The sequence below is a fragment of the Ochotona curzoniae genome, unplaced genomic scaffold, assembly GCF_017591425.1.
Source record: "Ochotona curzoniae isolate NIBS_2020 unplaced genomic scaffold, NIBS_Ocur_1.0 contig_908, whole genome shotgun sequence".
NCBI lineage: Eukaryota > Metazoa > Chordata > Mammalia > Lagomorpha > Ochotonidae > Ochotona > Ochotona curzoniae.
This window is the reverse complement of record NW_024466607.1, coordinates 20608754-20632434: the sequence shown is the minus strand read 5'-3', so window position 1 is coordinate 20632434 and position 23681 is coordinate 20608754. Positions and strand designations below refer to the sequence as shown.

Genomic DNA, 23681 nt, shown 5'->3' with positions numbered 1-23681 from the left:
CCCTTTTGGCGGGCTCGGGCGCCTCGAGGTTCCGCCCCCCGGCACGGCGTCTCCGCACCGGCGGAGGCGGGCCCCGCGGTCCCATTGGCCCAGCCAGGCCGCGAACGGATCCGCCCCTCCTCGGGCCCGACGCGAGCACGTTGAGTGGCGGGGGGCCTGCAGAAGAACCGCCCGAGCGAGCGAGCGAGCGAGCGAGCAGCGGCTCCTGGGGCCGGCCAGCACGTTCGGGGGCGCCCCCCGGAAAGCTGCTGGGTTTTTTTTGTTGTTGTTTTTTTGGGGGGGGTGGCGGAGGGAGGGGCGGGGAACACGGCCCCAGGGAGGAAGAGGGTGGGTGGGCTGAGAGCAACTACGGCGGCGAGGCCGGCCTTTCCCCACAACACCCTCCACCACACGCGCCCGACGACCTTGTGTGTGGGTTAGAAGCTTCCCCGGAGCTCCTCGGACCGGCGCCATGGCGACTGCTGCGGAGATGGAGTCTCCTACGCCGACGGACACAAGCAGGGAAAGCGGCGGCGGAGACGAAGAGATGAAGCAGGCGCTTCCGGAGCTGGAGTCTGCCCCACAAAATGGCGGCGCTGACGACCTCCTCATCGCCGAGCCCGGCGGCGGAGGCGGCGGCCTCGGGCCTGAAGAGACGGCGGGCACCGAAGGCCCCCAGAGCGTCGGCCACGAGCGGCCTCAGGACTCCTCAGAGACGGGCGCGGCCGCTCTACCCAAAGGCCCCGGAGAGCCCGAAAGGCCAAGTAGGAGGAGTTTTCAGATCCCCAGGAAGAGCAGAGAAAAGAAAGGTGGTGCCTCCCCTTCTCCCCGACCCTCCTTTTTTTTTTTTTTTTTAAAAAACCTCCCCATCTCTCTCTCTTTTTCTCCCTTCCATCTTTTTCATTTGAATCTCTGTCTCCCTCTTCTCACACCCATCCGAGACACGCAAAGGCGCCCGCAGCGCCCGCTGCCACGGCGGTCCAGCTGCTGCTGCGCTCCGGGCGAGCGGGAAGCGGGGCAAGCACGCTCTGCTGCTCACCGTGTCCCCGTGCAAGTTTGCAAGTAGCTCAGGTTGGAAAAACCTGAGCCTCAGGAAAGACGGGGCGCGGCGCCCCTCCCCTCCCGGTCCCCGAAGGCAGAGAAGCTGACGGGCTAGTCTCCTAAGGATGTTTCTGAGAAGTTCTCCCGGTGGAAATGTAGCCCCGTGGCCATGGATTCTGGGGCTTTCTCCAAGCTCATGGCGTTCTGAGGATCACAAGTGCCGCTGCTCCCCGTGGAAAATTCTTCGGCTCTCTGTTGTCTACTTGATGTCAGCGTCTGCCCCCTTTAGTGCTCCCCATCAGTAGATGTGATCCATGCACACTGCTGGCTTTTTTTTCCCCCCCATCACACTCCATTTCCATGTAGACCTTTTCTGGTTGTGTTTGAAGACTTAGATTAAATAGGTCTCTCTTTTTAAATCCATACTTTTAGTGTGTGTTTTCTTGTATTTCAAGAGACCGGAAAGGTAGGTTCTTGGCGCAGTAATTTCCCTACTGGGGGGCAAAAAAGACGCTAGCTCATGCCCAAGAACCTCCAGCCTGGTCTCGCAGATGGCAGGACTCCAAATGGAAAAATTCAGTCTTAAGTGTTTGGAACCCATGAGAAACACATTAACTGTGTTTACCTGTCTCAACCTTGATGCCAATAAGTAGTCCATCGGCTGTCTTCTCTTGGGACAGTTTTGTTTATTCTGAATTTAGACAACTTTTTTTGCCCCACTGCATAGCTCGGTTTCTTTCGGCCTATGTTGGAAACTTGATTTGCAGATATTTTTGCTTGCTTGTTTACTGAGCAGCTCCTTTTTTACGCAGCTGTAGCCCTTAATGCCTTTTTATCAGCAATACAGAAGTGAAGTTTTTATTTGAATGACAAAGCAAAGGAAATACTTGCTTGGAGGAAACCCCCTTGACAGAACCTTTGTCCATGAACATAAGCAATGTTTGTAGAAATAAAGGAGTTAAATGTAAAGTCTTTCTGAACCCTCAGAAAGTTAGTTTTCAAAGGATTGTCAGTTGCTAAAGTATGAGGGAAATCCGACCTAAATTACTGAATACGCTGGAAGCAAGTTCAAATGGACTCGTAGGAGATTGAACACTTCTTTTAACTAGATCCAAAGCTTTGAAGTATTTTCAGGATTTCAGTGCCTAGGAATATGAGCAAGCCACAGTATACCTAAACTTTTTATTAGGAAGACAATTTTGCCTAAAAATCTTTTGGTTTGAGATGTGGGGCACCAGTAGGGCATGATTGCTGTTTCAGGTGAACCTAATTCCGAAAGTTGCCGTAACATAGGAATCAGATGAAAACACTGAATGGAGAAATGGTTGAGGATTTAGAAAATATAAGCACTAATCTCCCCGTAAAACCAATAATCCTTGGGAAAAAGTTGTTTTCAATTTTCACTTAGAAGGAAAAGATTGTAAACAGTAGAACAGTGGACACCCCCGTTTAAATTTTTTTTTTTTGGCTATATCCCTGGAGTTTATCCTCTCCAAATTACGAGAAGTTAGTCACTAAGTAGGATTTCAAGTCTTCCTTTCAAAAGGTGCTTCATCAGAAGCTGTTTTGCATTGCATTCCAACATCTTTAAGAAGGTCCAAAAGGTTATGGTATTCCTTTATGTATAGTATTTAACTGCATGTTACTGGTTTAGTCATGAGTCTCTTGCTGAAATGAGCACATGATTTTCAGCAGATTTTGCTCCAACGTTTTCATGTATCGTTGCTTCTTCAGTGAAATTTAAGAAAAGGATTTAATGTTAACGCTTTAAATTTAATGTTAACGCTTTAAAGAGTTACTTGAGCCACAAGATCCTTTTCTTGGTCTTGACAGTAGTGGAACATATCAGTACCGCTCTTCTAATTGAGTAGAGATGTTGACAAACTCCCAGTGAGATAGTAGGTATGTTGTTCTAAGAATTTTACGTATGTTAACTGAAATCTTAAAATTCTGTGTAATGGATACCGTTTCCATTTTATAGATGAGGAAACTGCAGTTCTGAGGAGTAACTACTTGGTCAGAAATCAGACAGGTAGTAAATGATAGAGATAGCATTTAAACTTTGGTGTAGAGTACTTTTATCCCTACTTGATTGTGTAGAAATTTATTTGGTAAGGATTTAGTTTTATCTTTTTGGTTGAAAAAGGAAAAACATTTGGGATTTTGTCTTTGGAGAATCTTAAGATGGGTTGTGTTCAGTATATCTGCATTTAATCATTATTGAAAGATTAAGTGACGTAATGCCTGGCAGGGTATACCTTTCACTGGTGTGATTATGATGTGTTACTCATTGGTTGGGCTATTTTCTGTCGTGTGAAGAGGCTCTCACAATTACCTAGATCAGTTGTGTCTTATGTTATTGTCATTACTATAAATCTAGCAAATGTCAGATATAGTCATCAGTCATAATTTTGAATTTTCCCTCCAGAGTTCTCTAGAAATGGAGTAATGATGATGATTTGTCTCCTGGGGAACGTTTATTGGTTAATGTTTTCTCTAGAGCACAAGGGAGTGTGAAAAATGAACTGCTCTTACACATGGATTCCATACTGGTTTAATCCATGAGAATGGCTAATTATCTTCCTCAAGCTCCATCTTTTTTCATTTTTTTTTCCTCCTGTGGAAGGCAGAGTTAGATTTATTGAGCGATCTTCCATCTTCTGGTTCACTCCCCAAATGGCTATGGTGACAGGGGTGTGGCCAGGCCTCAGCCTGGAGCCAGGAGCTCCCACGGGGTTGTAAGGACCCAAATATTGGGCCATATTCTGCTGCTTTCCTAGGCACATCCGCCAGGAGCTGGATCAGAAGTGGAGGAGCTAGGACTTGAATTGAGGCAGGGATGCTGCTCTGTCACAACACCACCCATAACCTTTTCCCACAAAATTTTCAGTTGCTTTTTTAAAAATCCAGTTGGATCAAGTCTCATTGTGAAGGAAGTGTTCATGATCTTTGGATAGTTGTGGATGGATGTCTGATCTTCCCACATAGAAGTGAATTCAGGAAGAACTTAGTGATACACATGAAACATTTAATGGTGCTTGTAAATTCTGAGAAATGAAGTAGAATTTTCTTTGACCTGTCCTTGGTCTGAAAAGTCAGGTTTCGTATTTCTCCTGCTTTCCTCTTGATTTGGTTCTTTCCTCTCAGGCCTGTTGATAGGGAAATCCTGATTCCCAAAATGTAAGACCTGAACATTTTCTTACATTGAAGAAAGTTTCTTTTCATATCTTATTTTAAACATGTGGATAGTGGTTATATTATAATAATTGTTAACCAGTAGCCATCAGTTTTGGTTTCAGACTTGTATAAATTACTTTAAATCAGAAAACCATTTATGCTTCATAGTACCAACTTCATATATATATATATATATGTATTTGATAGAAATGGCTTTTTAGTTTTAAAGATCTGAGTCTTTATTTTAAAGCCAGAGTTAGCTCTTCCATCTGCTGTTTCACTCCCCAAATGGCTGCTGTGGCCAGGGCTTAGCTAGGCTGAAGCCAAGAGCCAGAGCTTCTAGCTAGGTCTTCCTCTTGGGGTGTAGCGGCCCAAGCACGTAGGTTATTTTGCTGACTGCCTAGGCACATTGACAGAGGGCTAGATTGGAAATGGAGCAGCCAGGACTTGAACTGAATCTAGTCACTGCTCAGGCCCCCATCTTTTCAAATTTAGTATAGGTGTGTATGTGACAACTTTTTCACATATATGCATACTATACAAAGGTCTGTATTTACACTAAATTTGTAAAACGAATTGAGAGAACTGCTTTGATGAAAAACAATTTGCTGACCGGTTAGATCTGTTCCAACTGCTTAAATGTGACCTTCAGTTCTTGAGTTTCAGTGCTACCAACAATTTTAAAAGAATTCATAATATAGTTGGAAATCGGGAGATTTGAATTCTGTTTCCTATGCTATGAAACTATTGGTTTCCTTACCTGAATTAGATATTCCTAAGTACCCTTCTAGTTCTGTGTATTTAAGTCTCATAAATACTTCTGTAATCGCTTTGTCATTAGGAAAACGTTCGTTGATCAGAAATCAGCTATCTCTGACATGCATTTAATGGAAATCCTTCAGATAAGCAGCACTAGATTCCTTAATGTGTGAAGAGAACTTATGTTGCTATTGCTGCTAACATCTGTAAACCAAAATAAGGTGAAGGATTATGTGCAGGAAAATTAATTAAAAGCTTTGGTACTTTAAAGAAAGTTATTTCCCATGTCTTTTTAAAAAAGATTTATTATTGGAGAGGCAAATTTATATAAAGAAGGTGAAAGATCTTCCATCCACTGGTTCACTCCTCAAATGGCCACTCCGGCTGGAGCTGAGGTGATCCAAAACCAGGAGCCAGCTGCTTCCTCTGGGTCTCCCGTGTGGTCCCAAGGCTTTGAGCAATCCTCTCTTGTTTTCCCAGGGCACAAGTAGAAAGCTGAATGGGAAGTGGAGCAGCTGGGACATGAACCAAGACCCATGTGGGATGCTGGTGCTTAAAGGGGGAGAATTAGTCAATTGGGCCATCACACCAGACCCCTGAAGGCTGAATCTTAAGAGGATGTTGAAGAAATTAAAATCTAAAAATACTAAGGATCCGAACATGTTGGTTTTTGTATCTTTGAGATTTGAAAATTTTTTAATACTAGTTTTATGCAGTGTAACCTTACCAAACAGCTTACTACAGTTGTAAGTCCTACAACTCAGTGGTTTTAAATATATCTGTTAATCAATTTTGGAATTTTTTTTAAGCTGGGAAAGAATCTCATACCCATTTTTATTTAAACCCCTTGCTCCTAAATCCTCTTGTTTGTTCCTATTATCTCTGTAGAAAAATGATTAAAAGATTTGATGGTTGAAAGAGCATAGGCTGAGGAGTCAAAGCGTTTGTGTTTCACAGAAAATAGTTTCCCTATTTTTTTTTTAAAGATTTATTTATTGTTTTTTGGAAAGACAGATTCACAGAAAGGAGGAGAAATAGAAGTTCTTCTATCTGCTGGTTCACTCTCCACTTGGCCGTAATGGCCAAAGCTGTACCAATCCAAAGGTGGGAGCTGGGAACTTCTGGATCACCCATGCTGGTGCAGGGTTCCAAGGCTATGGGCCATTCTCTACTGGTTTCTTAGGGCATAGGCAGGGAGCTAGATGGGAAGTGGAGCAGTTGGGACATGAACCGGCACCTAAATGGGACCCTAGGAGTGCAAAGTGAAGATTTAGCCAATTGAGCCATTGCACCGGCCCCTCCTATGTCTTAAATTGTGTAAATGACTTTCTGACCTACAGAATACCCACATTTTCCCATCTGTTTGCATGGCTGGGGATTCCAACTCCATTTTACTTGAAGAGATTTGGAGCCAAACTCCCTGAACTTGAGTCTCAGTTGCCTTCTCATTTAGTAGTGGTATAGCCTTAGAATAGGGTGTTTAACCTGTCAATTTTGAGAAGTGAGCGTACTGAACTTGACAGTATGGTTTTGATGATCAGCTGAGGTAGTTCATAGAAAGTTCTGGGCATCTGTGGTGACTCACTGGTAGTTAGATGTAATGATTCCAGAGTAGAGAAAGTTGCATGATACATATGTGAAATGATTCATGTATAAAATCATCTTCCCATTTAGAGAACTTTGGTTTTTACTGTCTCAAATAATTGAGAATGTGGTATAGATATGTGTTCTTTAATAGGAGTGACAGATGTACTGATTAGCATATGTTCAGTATTGAGGCAGACCTCACATGAAAGATCACCAAGGAATATCTACTCAGAATGTGAACTTCATTTCTAACAGTGTGTTGACATGAAATCCTAAAAAAGTAGCTGTATACTTTTATTTTTGTAGAAAAGCTCATTGAAAGAAGATGAGAAATTCTAACTGGATTAGTAAAGGCACTGAAACATAGGAAACACAAAATACCTAGGGTGCAGGTATTTATTGTTAGACTAAAAGCTTCTTTCTCTGTCTTTTTTTTTTTTTTAAAGATTTATTTTTATTGGAAAGCCAGATATACAGAGAGAAAGATCTTCAATCTGCTGGTTCACTCCCCAGATGGCACAATGGCCAGAGTTGAACCAATTCAAAGCCAGGAGTCGAGTTTCTGGGTCTGCCACGTGGGTGCAGGGTCCCAAGGTTTTGAGCTGTCCTCGATGCTTTCCCAGGCCACAAGCAGGGAGCTGGGGGGTATACGGGGCCCGTATGGGATCCCCGCGTGTGCAAGGTGAGGATTTGTACCACTAGCCTACCATGCCGGGTCCTGTATTTTCATCCTGATGACAGTTTTTTGGGTACATTGACATGACTATAGGACATGGCTTTGCAATGAGATGAAAATATTATGTGCTGTTTTGGGAATAGCTAAACTTACCGTTCATAAAAATTTGTTTGACCAATTTTACGATTATCTTGATGGATGTGGTGTGGAGACAGCTTAACAATGTATGTAGACTAGTAAATTTTCATAGCAGTTTGAAGTTATGTGCTTGGTACATTTTAGATACCTGAGGATGGAACATTTTATTAACGTCTTGATATTTGAGTGTTGTTCCCCCTCCCCCGCCCAGCCGACTTGAAATCTTCCGATATCTTAATTGCATTACTATTATTGGCTTTTTAGAAAATTTGCAATCTGATCAATTATGTTTTACACAGTTTGTAACAGAAGACATGTTTTACTGACATTTCTGCAATGTTTGATTTTATCAGTGAATGGATCTCATTTGATGTTGTATCCTGTAAAGTCTACTATCGAAAATATAGGAAAAATAAGTTGCTAGCTGCTATATATTCCCTTTAAGAGTGTGTAAGAGTAGACTACCATTGCTTTAGTGGCTCCAGAGCATTTTGACCATGATATTTGTTGATTGTATATGTGACAGTGTTTAAAGCCATTAAGGTAATGAGTGCAATATGAACAGTTTCTATCTCCAGTGAACCAGAGCAACTTCTTTTTGATTTTGAGGAAATTTGTATGCCTATGGAGTTACGTTTGGAGTAAATTATTTTTATGCGTGAAGTGGAAAGTTGAAGTTACTGATGAGTTGTCTCAAAGAGCAAATTGGATTGACAGTTTTTAATTTGAAGCCCAAGAGAAACACGGAGCGATCAGGAATGTTTTACACTAGCTCCCTCCCCGAACACCTGCCACAGCGTCAGAAACCTAAGTACCCGAGTCAGCACTCCGTGATCCATTAGCTGGAAGCTGGGATCGGGAACAGAGCTGGGAGTCACACCCAGGCCTTCTGACAGGGCATGCAGGCACTTAACTGGCAGGCCGATGCCTGTCCCCTGTTGGATATTTGACTTAGCATCTTTTAAAAATAAATAGTATAGAAAATGAATGCGGCCATGGGGAGTAAAAGCTGCTAGTGACTCTGCCAGATGTGCTTGGAGCTTTTCCCCACTTTTTGTCATGGATGGCGTGGGGCGTGTAGTGGTAACCAGAATAGTGGGAGTTGTGCATTGTACACTCCAGAGAACTGAACTGTTTGGCTATGCAACCTGTGCGGCAATTTCCACAGTTAGTAAATGCTAGGCTTAGTATTTGTATTCAGATTTAACCCCAGAGCCCCACATAATTTACATTTTAGTGAGTTGTCATAATTATTTTGGCAATAAAGAAACAATTTGAGTATACTGCATTTTATTATTTCCAACTTTAGTAGCAAAAGTTTTGTACACAGTTGTCTAAAGTTTTTCTACTTTCATTTACGATGTAAGCATTTGGTGGAAATACCCGATCCTAGGTGTACTTTGCAAGTGTTAACAAAATGGCAGCTGAGATAAACCTAGTATTCAACCTAAGCCTTTTGGGTTGCCTAATGTAGTGTCCAAAAGGTTTTGCAAAATTTCAGCTACCTTGTATTTGTGTCATGTTCTCATGGTTGATGGAACTGGTCCATGTAGACAGCTGGTCTTGAATTTGTAAAAGGTTGATCTATTTATTTTAACGACAGAGTAACAAGGACAAATAATTCCCATCTGCCTGTTCACTCGAAAATGGCCACAACAGCCGGGCTTGCCCATCATGTCTGCGTGTGAGTGGCAGAGGCACAAGTGGGCCGTCTCTCTGGGTCAGATGGGGAACCTGTGCCCATGAGGAATGTGGTGACTTATGGGTTGTGCCACAAGGCTTGCCGCTTAATTTTCTTCAGTGAATTGATTAGTAGTTCTTTGTATGCCACCAAAGATATACTTGATGTCTTAATTTTCACTTACCGTTAGATTAGCCCACAAAAATAAGAAAGGCTGCCTTTATGATGGAATAATCCTAAAATTACTAATGTTTTTTTATTTTAGCACTTTTCCAGCCATTAACTCCAGGTTCTCGAGAATTTGAAGATGTTTTAAATATTCTCCATTCATCTTACCTTGAACCAGCTTCAGTGGCAAATTTTACCTACAAACGTGCTTGCTTGATACATAATGAGCTCTTGGAAAAGGAGGTATGTTTTTAATTCTATTTATTGTAAGATAACAGCAGAGGACTAAAACTTTAGTAAAGCCAATTTAGGAATGGGAAAACATTTTTGGAGGGCATCTTTTTTCTTTTTTTTATTTTTTATTGTAAAGTCAGATATACAGAGAGGAGGGGAGGCGAAGATTTTCTGTCTGTAGATCCACTCCCCAAGTGGCCGCAAGGGCCAGAGCTGTACTCATCCAAACCCAGGAGCCAGGAGCTCCTTTCTGTCTCCCACACCTGTGCAGGATCCCAAGGCTTTGGGCTGTCTACTGCTTTTTCAGGCCACAAGCAAGGAGCTGGATGGGAAGGTGGGGTGGCCAGGATTAGAACTGTCGCCCACTTGGGATCCTGGCGTATGCAACGTGAGGACTTTAGCCGCAAGGCTGTTGTGCTGGGCCCCCTGAAAGTAAATCTTAAGCTAAAAATACTTTAGTACATAAGTTTAATTGCAAGTTCAAAATTAAGCTTTTTATTCTTTGGTTTATTTTGAGCAAGTAGTAATCTGTTTGAAGGTGGTTGACGAAATCAAATGTGTGTGTGTTTGGGGTGTCCTTATGTTTTCTATAGTTATTTCTTAATGACTGGAATATGTTAATATAATTAATGGAAATCTTAAAAACTAGAAAGGGGAATAGTTGAACATGTTAGCTTAGCTTTTCATGTATTAATTAGAATATTCTCTGAGCTTTGAATGAATAAGAGCCATCCTGTGTAATTTGAAGTCATACAATTGAAATACTTAGAAATAATGTGTGTGTGTAGTGGATGTGAAATACTATTAAATTTGTACTTTTACAAGTTGAACCAGTTAGTAAAAAAGTTAATTTTGAAAAGATTCTTCAAGGGCATTAATGTTATTCCCACACAACATTAAAACCTTGATAAAACATTAAAATCCTGATAAAAATGATATTTTATATTTGATTTGTATTTATTTGTATCTGAAAGTGAAAACCAGCATTTTAGAGGGTGATTGACAGGTAATAAGTCGCTCTTCAGTATTATTTATATGTGTGGAGGACGTTTACATGCTTGGCATGGAGATGCCAGTTCAACGAAAGTTTTCCTGTTCCTGATTGAGTTTGTAATCTAGAAGCTGGTGGTTTAATTCAGAGTCATCAAACCCCGTGCTGTAGGCTGTACATGACATGAAGGAAAATGGGGGATACAGAGATAAGTAATTCTTGATTTGTGGCATAATTGAGTGATACTTTTTTAGTCAGAAATTAAAATCCAGAAACATGAAGTGCTCACTGAGCCCCGGGCTTGTACAGGGAAGAGCCGTTGGAAATGGAGAAGAGGGATAACTTGTTCTTGAGTAGCAGGAACTGTCCTCGAATACTCTTTTAGCCCTTAGATTTAAAATGTAATTAACAATTAAGTTGTTATAGATCGAGTTTTCTTTAGTTTACAGAAAAGCGAAAAGAATTGAAGTCTGATGGTCGTGTAGATAAGGAACTTTCCGAATCCTACGCGTTTCTCATGGTTGATCGATACCAGGTGAGTTAACTCTGCAGAGTCGCTTGAGAATGCTTCCAGTGTAAGGTACTAATTATGCATTCATTCAGCAATATATTTGTCATAGTATAAATTAATATTGCTTGGCTATGTAAGTGGAAAAATTTAGTTGATTGTTTCATAGTTTTAGATATACTAATTCTTTTTTTTTTTTACTAATCCTGTTTTCATTCTCTAGAATTGGGCTGATAATTAATTCATCTCTGTTTATTAAAAAAAAATTGTTTTCTGGTGGGTGTTTGGCCTGGTTGGTGACACCAGTTTACTTACTTTGCTGGAGTGCCTGATTTGAATCTTGGCTTTGGCTCTGGATTCCGGCTTCTTGCTGGGTGCAGACCCTGGTAGGCTCAGGCGATGGGTCAGCCACACAGACTTAGGTCAAATTGGGCTGTTGATGGCATTTGGGGGTAAGCTAGCCAAGGGGGGCTGTTTGCATCCCTCCCCACAATTCCCCAGTCTGTTTCATGATGTAAAAAAATTATACCTGCTTATAATCGTTCAACTGAAAGGTTGCAGATTTTCAGTGAACTTTAGAACAAAATAATGCAGATTCTTGATCTCTTTGAAAGAGAATGAGTGTGTGTGAGTGGCTGGAATTCCCAGAGTGTCACAGCTTGCATCAATATAAGTGAAATCCACAGATGGTTTTCACATTGATTTTTTTTTTTTTTAAGATTTATTTTCCTTGCAAAGTTAGATATACAGAGAGGAAGATCTTCTGTCCAATGATTCACTCCCCAAGTGACCACAATGGCCCCTGCTGAGGCGATCTAAAGCCAAGAGCCAGGAGCTTCCTCCAGCTCTTCCACACGGGTGCAGGGTCCCAACATACCGGGCCATCCTCGACTGCTTTCCCAGGCCACAAGCAGGGAGCTGGATGGGAAGTGGAGCTGCCGGGATTAGAACCAGCGTCCATATGGGATCCTGGGGTGTTTAAGGCGAGGACTTTAGCCACTAGGCTATGGTGTCGGGCCCTTCACATTTATTTTTTTTAAACTTAAACTGGTATATAACATTTCAGTAATGTAGAAAATACACACACATAATTGAGAATCTTAGGTTTTATTTAGAACATAAGTTCATAAATTTTCATCATGTCAGTGTTATGACCTCCTTTGTTTATTTAGGTTCAAGGCATTTGTGAAAAAGGATTGGAGGTTGGACAGTCCAAAATAACAATTCTTGGCAGTCCTTCCATGGGTAATGATTCTTTTTTATTTATATTTACTTAATGTTAAGTCGATGATTAATGTATTATATTGGGTAATTATTCTGCAGTCCTTATAATTCATGCTTATTTTGTCATTTTCTCAGAAAAAGACTTGGGTTCTGAAAGCTAAAACCGGTTTTCATATTTCTGATTTTTCATTCTTCTGATAAAAGGTCATTACACTTAATAATTTTTTTAATGCCTAATTCTAGCCCTAGTGGGTTTGAAAAACATAATTTCATGTTTTTTCTGGCTTTACTATTGCATTTATTTGATACCTGCTATATTTACTAGCCTTACTTTTTTTTTTTTTGAAAAGGTGTTATAGCTTTTATCTCTTATTTGGGTAAATATAATTTTTTTAATGTTCGGTCTTATTAAAATTCTTTAATTTTCCCCTCTTTATTAGGTATCTATCTTTGTAGGTATGCTGATTTATTGCAAGCTAATCCTTTGGAAGCTGGGGCAGTGGGTGATGTTGTTATTTTTAAAATAATGAAGGTAATGTTAAATTTTATGTTCTATATAGAAAAGATAGCATTTAATTGGATTTTAGTTTTCACTTAATTGTTACAGATTTCTTGTTTCTTTAAGATTTATTTTATTTTTATTGGAAAGTCAGATTTAAGGAAAGGAGAGACAGAAAGATCTTCCATCTGCTGGTTCATCTCCAAGTGGCCACAAGGGCCGGAGCTGAGCTGATCCAAAGCCAGGATCTGGATCTCCCATGTGGGCACAGGGTCCCAAGGCGTTAGGCTGTCCTTGACTGCTTTCCCAGGCCACAGGGAAGGGAAGTGGATCAGTCAGGATGCCAACTGGCACCTATGTGAGATCCTGGCACATGCAAAGCGAGGACTTTAGCCACTAGGCTAACACGCCTGGCCCAAGTTTTAGAGTTCATGTTTTCTGGTGTTAAGTGTTTGAAGATACTTTTGAGAGATAATTTGTTTGCTGTCTTTGATCAATGCTAATTATGTTAAGTTTTCTTTCTTTCATAAGAAAGAATGAGAAAGAGGAGGATAAATTGTTAACTGTAGTTTATGGTAGTGAAGAATGTCTCTTGCGGAAATTCTGTTGTTGTTAAATAACCCCATACAACTCTTATGGTTTTTTCCTTATATCTTCAGTATGTAATAAGTGTTTGATACTGATCAGGGATTCAAGGGGAAGGATGTAAAACAGTATTCTATCATGTAAATACAATATATTTAATATGGCTAGGTGAATACTTAACAGGTTTGTCTATTTTAGGGCAAAATCAAGAGTATATTTGATCCCATGGCTGTTAAAAGTTTGGAATCCATGTTGAATAAAAGTGCCTTGGATCCAACACCAAAGCATGAATGTCATGTGTCTAAGAATGCTTGTAGAATTACGTCACTTTTGGCATACAGAGCCTATGAGCTTACTCAGGTAGGTTCCTGGATCTCTTGTTGTTAAAACCTCGTATTTGTTTATCACAAGATCCTTAAATGCTTCCTTTTCCATTCCCTCTGCTACCACACTGCGGTTTCTATAGATTAGCCTCCAGTGTCTCTTACTACTGCTTCATGAGTTTTTCCAAATCAGCTGAGTGGCTGGTCCTCAGACCTACAGGCTCGTTTCCAGTCCCTGGATCTAACTTGAAAAACCCTGCCTATATTCTGTGGTCTTTGGCTAGACATTCGTCTGACCACTGATCCCAAAACTTCTCATTTCATTCCATTTTGAAACCTTGACTTTTCTGAGCCTGTAAAATCTGCTTTGTAAGATAGTACTTCTTGTTCAAGATAAAGTTGATACCTCTTGAAACAGTACATACACTGTACTATTGTGTTGACATTTTATTTTTGTTAGCTCCTTTCAGATGCAAAGTTAGAATTAATTGATGTAAAGTTTTATTTACACTGTAAAGAACTCATTTAAAGATGTCACATTTAATGCATTTTACTCAAAGCTTATGAGGTTTGTCTTGTAGTGTTAGTGTTTTTAAAAACATAAGAATGTGTGTACTCAAATGGATTTTGGGTGGAAAATAGTGATGTTAACCTTTCTGGAAATGTTCTTTAATTTTTACTTTGTGTAAAATAAAATGTATTCCTGTCCTGTCTCAAAGAATCTTAGTAGTAACCACCTACTATTGATTATTATCAGTCATCTGGAGTTGACTCATTGATAAGCTTCTGGGCAGTAGTAGTTCTATAAATATAACAAAAGCATTACTATTTTCATAGTCAACAAAACCATTGTTGGGAGTCATTTCCTAGGAGAATGGACTTAGTAGGATAATACTGTATTGTTTATAAATTCAAGTAGTTTTTTTAAAAGTGAAATTTAATAGCTTGAAAGTTACAGAAACTCTTACATAATAAATTTGGTGAGAAGGTGAAGGATTATGGGAAGAGGATCTGTTTCCTTTGTCACTGATGTTTTTATTGTTTTCCATTTTGCCTGTGCTGCTTTACTTGCAGTTGGAGCTTCATACATTTTTCTTTTGAAGTAATAAAAATGGTGGTAGTATGTAATGGGGATTGTGTGTTTAGTATTTTGCTTTTTGTGTCAAGTTGACTTCTAGCTTTACGTGGGAGTTTACGCTCCACTTGTACTGTTTTTATTTGGAAAGAAGTTGGCATATTGCAGGGGGAAATTCTTGAGAAATAAACGCTCGGATAGTTTGGAGTACCCTGGGATCTGACACATAGGAGCAGAATAGTTTATACCTTCTTTCAAGTGACAAAACTTAAACATACTTGTCAGAAGTGCCTAATGATCTTAAATTTCTCAAAAATCAGAGGTAAATACATGAATTGAGTCTAATTCTCACTTTCTGCATTTTTAAATTTTTAGTATTATTTTTATGAGTATGGCTTTGATGAGCTAAGGCGAAGACCAAGACATGTATGTCCGTATGCGGTGGTGTCCTTTACGTACAAGGATGAAATACCGCCTCCCAAGTTTGCAACTTCACGGTAAGACGTTTTAGATATGATGAATGGTATAGTACAGATCCTGTGTTGCTGAGTTACAATCGCTTTCTTTCCTTCTCTCTTTTTTTTTTTATTTCTCTTTAGAAATTAGATACCCAAGAGTTTATGGTGACTTTAGGGTGAAAATGCAAACTGAAATGTGTTCAAACCTCAGTTTATTAACCTCTTTTTTTGTTTTTTAAAAGACACAGTTAGAGGGACAGATGCCTGCAATGGTAGGGCTGGCCATCATCTGAGTCTACTGTGTGCATTTGGGTCATCTTCCTCTGCATTTTCAGACCATTGGCAGGGAGCTGGATCAGAAGTAGAACAATTGGGACTTGAACCAGCACCCACGTGGAATTCTGGCATCGCAGGCAGTAGCTTAACCTACCACATCACCCTGCTACCGTTAACCACCTTTTTTTTTTTTAACGCGGAATGAATTTATTTTTTTCTTAAGATTTTAGGATCAAACTTTTTTTGTTTTAAAGATTTATTTCTGTTTTAAAGATTTAGAGAGGAGAGAGACAGAGAGATCTTCCCATCCGCTAGTTTACTCCCCAAATGGCTGGAACTGACTGGGCTGGTCCAAAGCCTGGAGCTGGTGCTTTTTCCGGATCTCGCACATGAGTGCAGGGACCCAAGCACTGAGGCCACCTTCTGCACATTGGCAGGGAGCTGAGTTGGACATGGAACAGCCAGAACTCCCAACCAGCAGATATATAGGATGCTGGCACTCCAGATGGAGGCTTAGCAGGCTATGCCGTGGTGCTGGTCCCAATAATCTCTTGATATTGAAGGTTTGTGTAGTAGCATAAATGGCACAGTTACTTTTTTCTCATTTGAACATTCATTTCATCAGGAAGGCAAATTTAGACAGGGAAGGAGAAAAAGATCTTTTATCCCTACTTCACTTCTCAAATGATCTGAAATGGTCAGCTGAGCTGATTCAAAGCCGGGAGCTGGGAGCCTCTTCTGAGGTGTCTCACAAGGGTGCCGGGTCCCAAGACTTTGGCCATCCTCTACTGTCTTCCCGTTCAACAGCAGCGAGTTGGATGGGATGTGCTAAATGGCAGGGTTTTTTTTTTAAGATTTATTTATTTTTATTGGAAAGTCAGATATACAGAGAGGAGAGACGGAGAGAAAGATCTTCCATCTGATGGTTCACTCCCCAAGCTGCCGCAATGGCTGAAGCTGAGACAATCCGGAAACAGGAGCTCTTCCGGGTCTCTCATGCGAGTGCAGGGTCCCAAGGCTTTGAGCCTACCTTGACTGCTTTCCCAGGCCACAAGCAGGGAGCTTGATGGGCAGCAGGTTATAATCCAAATCATTGATATATAATTTTTTTTTATTGGAAAGTCAGATATACAGAGAGGAGGAGAGGCAGAGAGGAAGCTCTTTTGTCCAGTGATTCATTTCCCAAGGGCTGCAACAGCTGGTACTGCATCAATCTGAAGCTAGGAGCCTCCTTCAGGTCTCCCACATGGGTGCAGGATCTCAAGGCTTTCGGCCATCCTCATTTGCTTTCCCAGTGCACAAGCAGGGAGCTGGATTTGAAGCGGTGCTGCCAGGGTTAGAACCGGGGCCCTTATGGGATCCCTGTGTGTTTAAGGTGAGGACTCGTAGCCACTAGGCCACCACGTTGGGCCCTATAATTACTATTTTTCATAAGTAATCTTTGAAAGATGCATAGCACATATGTGATTACACCCCTATGACGTAGCAGGTGAAGCTGTGGCTGTAATGCAGTCTCCCATGTGAGCACCAGTTTGAGTCCCACCTGCTCCACCTCAGTTGTCACTACTGATGTGGCTGGGAAAGCAGTGGAGAATGCGTCAAGTACTCAGGTGTCTGCTTCTGCATAGGAGATCCAGAAGAAGCTCCTGGCTCGTGCCTTTGGCCTGGCTTAGCCCTGGCTGTTGTGGCCATCTGGGGAATGAACCAGCAGATGAAGGATCTCTTGTTTTTCCCTGCCCCTCTCTGTGTAATGTTACTTTTGAAGTAAATCATTAAAAATTCCATGTTTACCTACATACCATTTCAGGCAAGCACTGAATAGAGGCATTAAGGCCATGCCTCTAGTGCACTACTGCATTTGCTGTTTCCTCTCTGCTTGTATCTGCATGGTTCACTCCTACACTCCTTTCATTAAGCTTTCCTTAATTTTTTTTAAATCCCTATGCAAATTACAGTGACGTTTATTTTCCTATTTGAAAGAAGAGTTTAATTATGCAGTGTGCTTTTTTAAGTGGTAATTATATCAAGATCCTAAATGTTAACTTTCATGTTTTCAATCAGTAATGATTTCTCTTTTTAAAAATTTATAGATCTAACAGCTTTAATGCGGACAGAAACGTAGGTAAGATTTTTATGTTTCTTTGATTTTTTTTTTATTGAAAGATGAGTAAATGTAAAAAAAAAAGTGATTAATGTGAGGTGGTTCCTTTTTGTATTTCTTAGAGAAGAAGATTCCTTCTCGCTTCCTTTCCCCCTGTTAAGAGAAGCAGAGCTCAGGTCATACGTGAGAGTGACAGGGCTGGGTCAGGAAGCTTGGAGGTAGACACAGTATAGGTCTCCCACGCGGGTGGCAGGGATCCAGTTACCTGAGCCGGCCACTGCTGCCTCCCAGGGCCTGCGTCAGCAGGAGGCTGGAGTTGGGAGTATGAGCCAGGGCTTGCATCCATGTGACAAGGCATCTAATCAGTAGGTCACGTGCCTGTCACTGACAGATAAGTTTATTGATTTAAAGATTTATTTATTTATTTATTTATTTTTAAAGATTTATTTATTTTTATTACAAAGTCAGATACACAGAGAGGAGGAGAGAGAGAGAGGAAGATCTTCCGTCCCATGATTCACTTCCCAAGTGAGTGCAATGGCCAGTACTGTGCCTATCCGAAGCCGGGAACCGGGAACCTCTTCCAGGTCTCCCACATGGGTGCAGGGTCCAAAGACTTTGGGCCATCCTCAACTGCTTTCCCAGGCCACAAGCAGGGAGCTGGATGGGAAGTGGGGCTGCCAGGATTAGAACTGGCGCTCATGTGGGATCCTGGGCGCATTCAAGGCGAGGACTTTTAGCCGCTAGGCCACGCTGCCAGGCCCAAATTGATTTATTTTTATTGGAAAGGCAGATTTACAGAGAGAAGGGGAGACGGAAAGCAATAGTTTTCATCGTCTGGTTCTCTCCCCAGAGCTAAGCTGATTGGAAACCCAGGAGCCAGCAGCCTCCATGTGGGTGCAGGGGCCGAAGGTTTTGGGCCATCCTCTACTGCTTTTCAAGGCCACAAGCAGGGAGCTAGATGGGAAATGGGAGCAAGCGAGACACAAACTGGCACCCTGTGCTTGCAGACAGAGGATAAGTCAGTTTAGCCTCACACCAGCTACTTTGTTTGAATTTCCTTATGAATAAACATATATCCTTTTATACTTGAAAACCTTGTTTTTAAATACTTTCCCTCATTTCTAGTCAACCTGAATTTACTTCTCTGGCTTGTCAAGAGACTGAGTTATGTCATTTTTTTATTTAGATAAATTTAACTACACTCTGTGGAAAGGACAACTTTTAAATAAAGGAAAACTTCTGTGTTACATTTCTTTGAGATCACCTACTCGAGCTTTTTTGCCTGTCAAGCTGTAAGTATGTTATATTTTAAGAGAATAGTAGTTGGTAGTTGCTAATTATTTGTTTTTTCGGTTCTTATTTTATATTTAAATTTCGCTTTGGTTCTTAAGAACCTTGATATATTTGTTATTAACAAGAACTTTGGAGTTGATTGGCACAATGAGCCTTTGTCATAAATTTTGTCATGCATTCATGTGTATGATGTACAACTTTAGTGATTTTAAATCTGGAAAATAATTTCTCTAAAGTTTCATCCTAGCTGGATGCGTTTCTTATTTAAAATTCGACTGTAAGAGTTAAACATGAACAGTTTCTTTTTGGAAAGCACTTTTAAGTGGTGAATTTGGTTAAAACATAGATAGTTCTCAGTTTTATGCAATATGTATTAAAATAAATTTTTTTGTGTGACTGCCACTCTAAACTCCTTCCTATATGTTCAGAGACCAACAGGTCATATTTTTACTTATCTTTAATGAACTGATAAGCTTTTAATACTTGGCTGGTAAAATTGGTACACAGGATTAACTTCTGGCTGATGCTGCTAGACTTGTCTTTCTGTGTGGGTATTGACTTAATATACCAAATGTATCAAACTCCCGTGTAAAATAAAACAGGATGTTAATTCTTATATCTTGTTTTCCATTTTGTGTGTGTGTGTGTGTGTAAGAGAAAGAAAAGGACAACATTGCTAGAGATAAAAGTAGGAACGGCAAACATGCTCTTCTGATTTTCTTTCAGTCCTGAGAAGTTAGATGTTGAAACAGTTATGAGTATTGATCATCTGAAACAGAAAATCCCTCCAGCACTGTTTTATAAGGAAACATACTTAGGCCCGAGTGAAGGTAATGTAATTTGCTTCTATTAAAAGATTTAAAAAGCAGACTTCAGTTGGATATTTATTCTTTTTTTCTCCTATCAGTTTTGAAGAATGGGATGTACTGCAGCGTTTATGAAGTTGTAGAGAAGACAAGGATTGGCAGTAACATGGAGAGTTTACTGCAAAAACTGGAGAAAGAAAAACTGGTGAGTAAAAGGCTTTAAAGTCTTCTTCGTTTTCTTTCCAGAATGTGCCTATTAGTAAGTGGCCATATTAATATTTTTATTTTGCTTCTCAGAGTAGCAGGGAGTCTCTTTGTTGCTAATCAGTTAACAGTGTTTTACTATGGCTTCTAGGACTCTTTTTGCCCGTGTCCAAGACCTATAGACTAATTTTCTCTGTTAAAGTGTCTGCTTTGTTGATGATAAAATTCATAGTAATAAATACATTCACTATCACTTTCTTAAGCAGGGAATATCATTTGGTAATGAATAAGGGAAAGATACTCTGTCCCCTGGTTTGTGTTAAGATTGCAAAACAGGGCCTAGCAGTAGCCTAGTGGCTAAATCCTTACCTTCCATGCGCTGGGATACCATATGGGTGTCAGACAGTTCATATCCCAGCTGCTCCACTTCCCATCCAGCCCTCTGCTTGTGGCCTGGGAAAGCAGTCAAGGGCAGCTCAAGGCCTTGGACCCTGTATACCCTCATGCGACACCCTGAAGAGGCTTTTGGCTCCTGCCTTTGGTTCAGCTTAGCTCCAGCCATTGCAGCCACTTGGGGAGTGAACCAGTGTTTGAAAGATCTTTCCCTATCTCCTCCTCTCTCTATATCTGGCTTTCCAGTAAAAATAAAATAAATCTTTAAAAATAAAAGTGAGAAACAGTTCAGGTAGATAGCGTTTTGTTCCAGTATAGACAGCAGCTAGTATGATTTCCAAAAGCAAAAGAAACCTGGAGAATTTGAAGAGGGAAAAGTACACTAGAGTAGTTGAAGGGAGTCGAAGATGAGGTGACCATGTTAACACAGCCTCCTTCAGGCCGTGTTCAGATGTGTGGGGGTTTGGAGTTGTTTGTATGAGCATCGGATTTGAAGAGTCCAAAGGAGTGGAATGGGATAGATATGCAGCTAAATCAGATTTGTGTTTTGACATCTTGCTCTAGTTACTGTAGAAAATAAATTCAGCTGGGTAGATGAGGTGAAATACTTATTAGTGTGTCACATTGGGGTGATGAGAAAGGCAAGAATAATAATAAGAGTCTGATTTAAGGGATATTTACTAAGTAGAATCCAGTTTAGTAGGTATTGAGTATAACTTGTTCAGGGAGAGTGATTGAGTGAGATACCAGATTGTGATGGGCTGGAGTGAATGGAAAATGAATATATGATACCAGTTATCTATGGTTTAATTGAAGGAGAGATGGTTGCTGGGAAGGGAAGTAGCTATACCAAGTTTTACATTTTGAAAAATCACAATATATTTAATATATTTAAATTCAGAGTTCAAAGGGTTTAGATTTGGAGAGAGATTGAATTAGCTCTAAATCTGGTTCTTGTGTTTCAGAGAATGGTATTGAAAATGTAGGAAGTAGGGAATCCCCTATTGTCAGAAAAATTCCATGTCTTCAGTTCCTTGAGTTGGTGTAGTGATATTTCTGGCTAAGCCTCAGCCTGCAGTGCTGACATCCTGTAAGGGCACTGGTTCAGTTCCTGGATGCTCCACTTCTAATCCAGCTCCATACAGGATTGCAGCAGAGGATGACCCAAATCCTTGGGCCCCTGCACCCACGTGGGAGACCCAGACAAAGTATATGGGTTTGGGCTGGCCCATTTTCAGGTATTGCAGCCATTTGGAAGTGAACCAGTGGATCTTTTCTTGTCTTTGCTTTCTGTAATACTGCCTCTCTGAGAAACAGAAAAATATTTATTTAGTTGAAAGATTTACAGAGAGACGGGGGAACAGATCTTCCAACTGCTGATCCTCTCCCTCAAATGGCTGCTGGAGTTGCTCCAGGGTGAAGCCAGGGGTCCAGCCTATCCTCTTGGCTGATTTCTGCTGCTGTGCCAGGGCACTGTTAGGCAGCTGGATCAAAGTGCAGCAGCCGGGAATTAAACCTTGTGTTGATGTTGGCGTCGCGGGAGCAGTTTTGTATGCTGTGCCACGACAGCAGCTCATGAAGTGGAATCATTAAATCATACGTATACTTGACTGGCATTTCAAATAATGCCTCTTTTTTTTTTTAAAAAAAAAAGATTTATTTATTTTTATTGGAAAGTCAGATATATAGAGAGGAGGAGAGACAGGATCTTCCTTCCACTGGTTCACTCCCCAAACAGCCGCAACAGTTGGAGCTAGGCTGATCCGAAGCCAGGACGCAGGGAGCTGGATGGGATGTGGCGCAGCCGGGATTAGAACTGACACTCATATGGGATCCTGGTGCGTGCAAGGCAAAGAGTTCAGCCATTAGGAACCGTGCTGGGCCCAATGACAATCTTTTAAAAGTTAATTATACTAGATTATATTCCTATCCTTCAGCAGCAGATTAATTTGTGTACTCAAAAGTAGTTTTGTGTATATAAGACTTTGGCAAAAACTTACAAATCTAGTAAGTATAAAGAGCTGTCTGAAGTGTAATTAGCTTACATTTTTTCAGATTTGCTTTATTTGAAAGAGTTGCAGAGGAGGAGAGAGAGAGGCAGTTCATCCACTTCCAGAACGGCTGCAGTGGCTTGGGCTAGGCTAGCCAGGCGCTTCTTCCTGGGTCTGGTCTTTTATGTAATCATGAGACTGGCTAGTTGTGCAAATACTTCATTCTAGTGGATCCAGCATTATCTTGAAATGTGGCAAATGCATTTTGCTATTTGAAATTTTTTAGGTGTTTTTGCTAAAATTTTCACTCTAGGTTGAATGAAGTTGTGACTACGGAACTTGGATACAGAGGGAAGAAAGCTTAATTGCAAAGCTTTTGTTTGCAAGTGTTTTAAGTATATTAATTTCATTAATAGTTAAAGTTTTCTTTTTTCCTCTTGAGTCAGTTTATATTATGATTTTGCTCATATCTTTGAAACTCATTTACTGGGATAAAATATTTTTTACAGTTTATTTAATACCTACAGCTACACTGTTTCTCGTTTTGTTTTGCCTTGTCTCACCAGTCACTTTAACCAGGAGTTTGTCAATGGTATTAGTGTTGTAAGCCAGATTCTTACTTTTATTCTGCTGTATGTGTTACTGTTTGGTAGTTTTATTCTACTTTATTTTGTTGTTTAAAAATATTTTCAAGTTGGAAAAAAGGTCAGTGAGTATTCAACTTAAATATTGTGCTAGTAGCATTCTGCATCTCATTATGTATTTTTCTTATTATTCAGTTGTTAGTAGTTTTTCCACATAGTTTCTACTTTGACATGTGATTAGAAATCGGTACCTGAGATGTTGTTTTTGGGTTTCTCTGTTACGTTTATCCTCATCTCTTGCTCTTTTGCCAGTCATACAAATACTGTGATGCCTGTAAACTCTTCATTGTAACTGCCCGATGTAATTTGCCTTTGCTCATGACGCTCTCTCTTTTGAAATGGTCTTGCCGTAACTTCAGACTGTCTGGTCAGCGTGTCAGAAGCTACCTTCAAGTACCCTCTCATGAAATCCTTTACCTGTTGTACTGCCATAAACATTCGTGTGTCTTCTTTCAATGTCTTAGGGTAATATTTTCAATCTTGGTATTACTTGTGTTATAAACTTCCCATGGTTAGACCTTGTCCTGTTTGTCTTTAAAGTTATCTCTGGCAGGGACACTCGTCTGCCCTGTGAGAGGTGTTCCTTTAATATGTGTGGAATTAGAGCATGGCAACACATTTCATTCTAAATCGGCCTCCACTCTACAAAGGTAGAATTACAAAGCGTGTTTTGTTTGTAGCACTTCGTACGCTGCTTTGGCATTAATAACATCCTTTGAATTGATGAGAGAAATGTTTGACGTTTCAGATTGGTTGTCTTGTTGTAACCTCAGAGTAAGCTGAACACACAGGCTTTATAGTTCATTAGGGTCATTGCTTCAGTGACGTTTTTTAACTCTATTATGAAAACAGGGAGTTTTCGATTGA

General features: G+C 40.5%; 1 protein-coding gene across 8 annotated transcripts in view; it reads left to right on the top strand.

Annotated features, from left to right (window-relative positions):
• The first annotated feature begins 309 nt into the window (after window positions 1-309).
• TASOR (transcription activation suppressor) overlaps window positions 310-23681 on the top strand; it is a 46618-nt gene continuing 23246 nt past the window's right edge. For all 8 annotated transcript variants that reach the window (XM_040994654.1, XM_040994656.1, XM_040994655.1 and 5 more), the window contains exons 1-11: window positions 310-788; window positions 9304-9449; window positions 10874-10966; window positions 12112-12184; window positions 12604-12695; window positions 13446-13607; window positions 15021-15142; window positions 17470-17501; window positions 18670-18775; window positions 19503-19606; window positions 19684-19787. In XM_040994654.1, coding sequence (XP_040850588.1) covers window positions 452-788; window positions 9304-9449; window positions 10874-10966; window positions 12112-12184; window positions 12604-12695; window positions 13446-13607; window positions 15021-15142; window positions 17470-17501; window positions 18670-18775; window positions 19503-19606; window positions 19684-19787 — 1371 coding nt within the window. In that variant the 5' untranslated portion in view covers window positions 310-451. The remainder of the gene's footprint in view (window positions 789-9303; window positions 9450-10873; window positions 10967-12111; window positions 12185-12603; window positions 12696-13445; window positions 13608-15020; window positions 15143-17469; window positions 17502-18669; window positions 18776-19502; window positions 19607-19683; window positions 19788-23681) is intronic.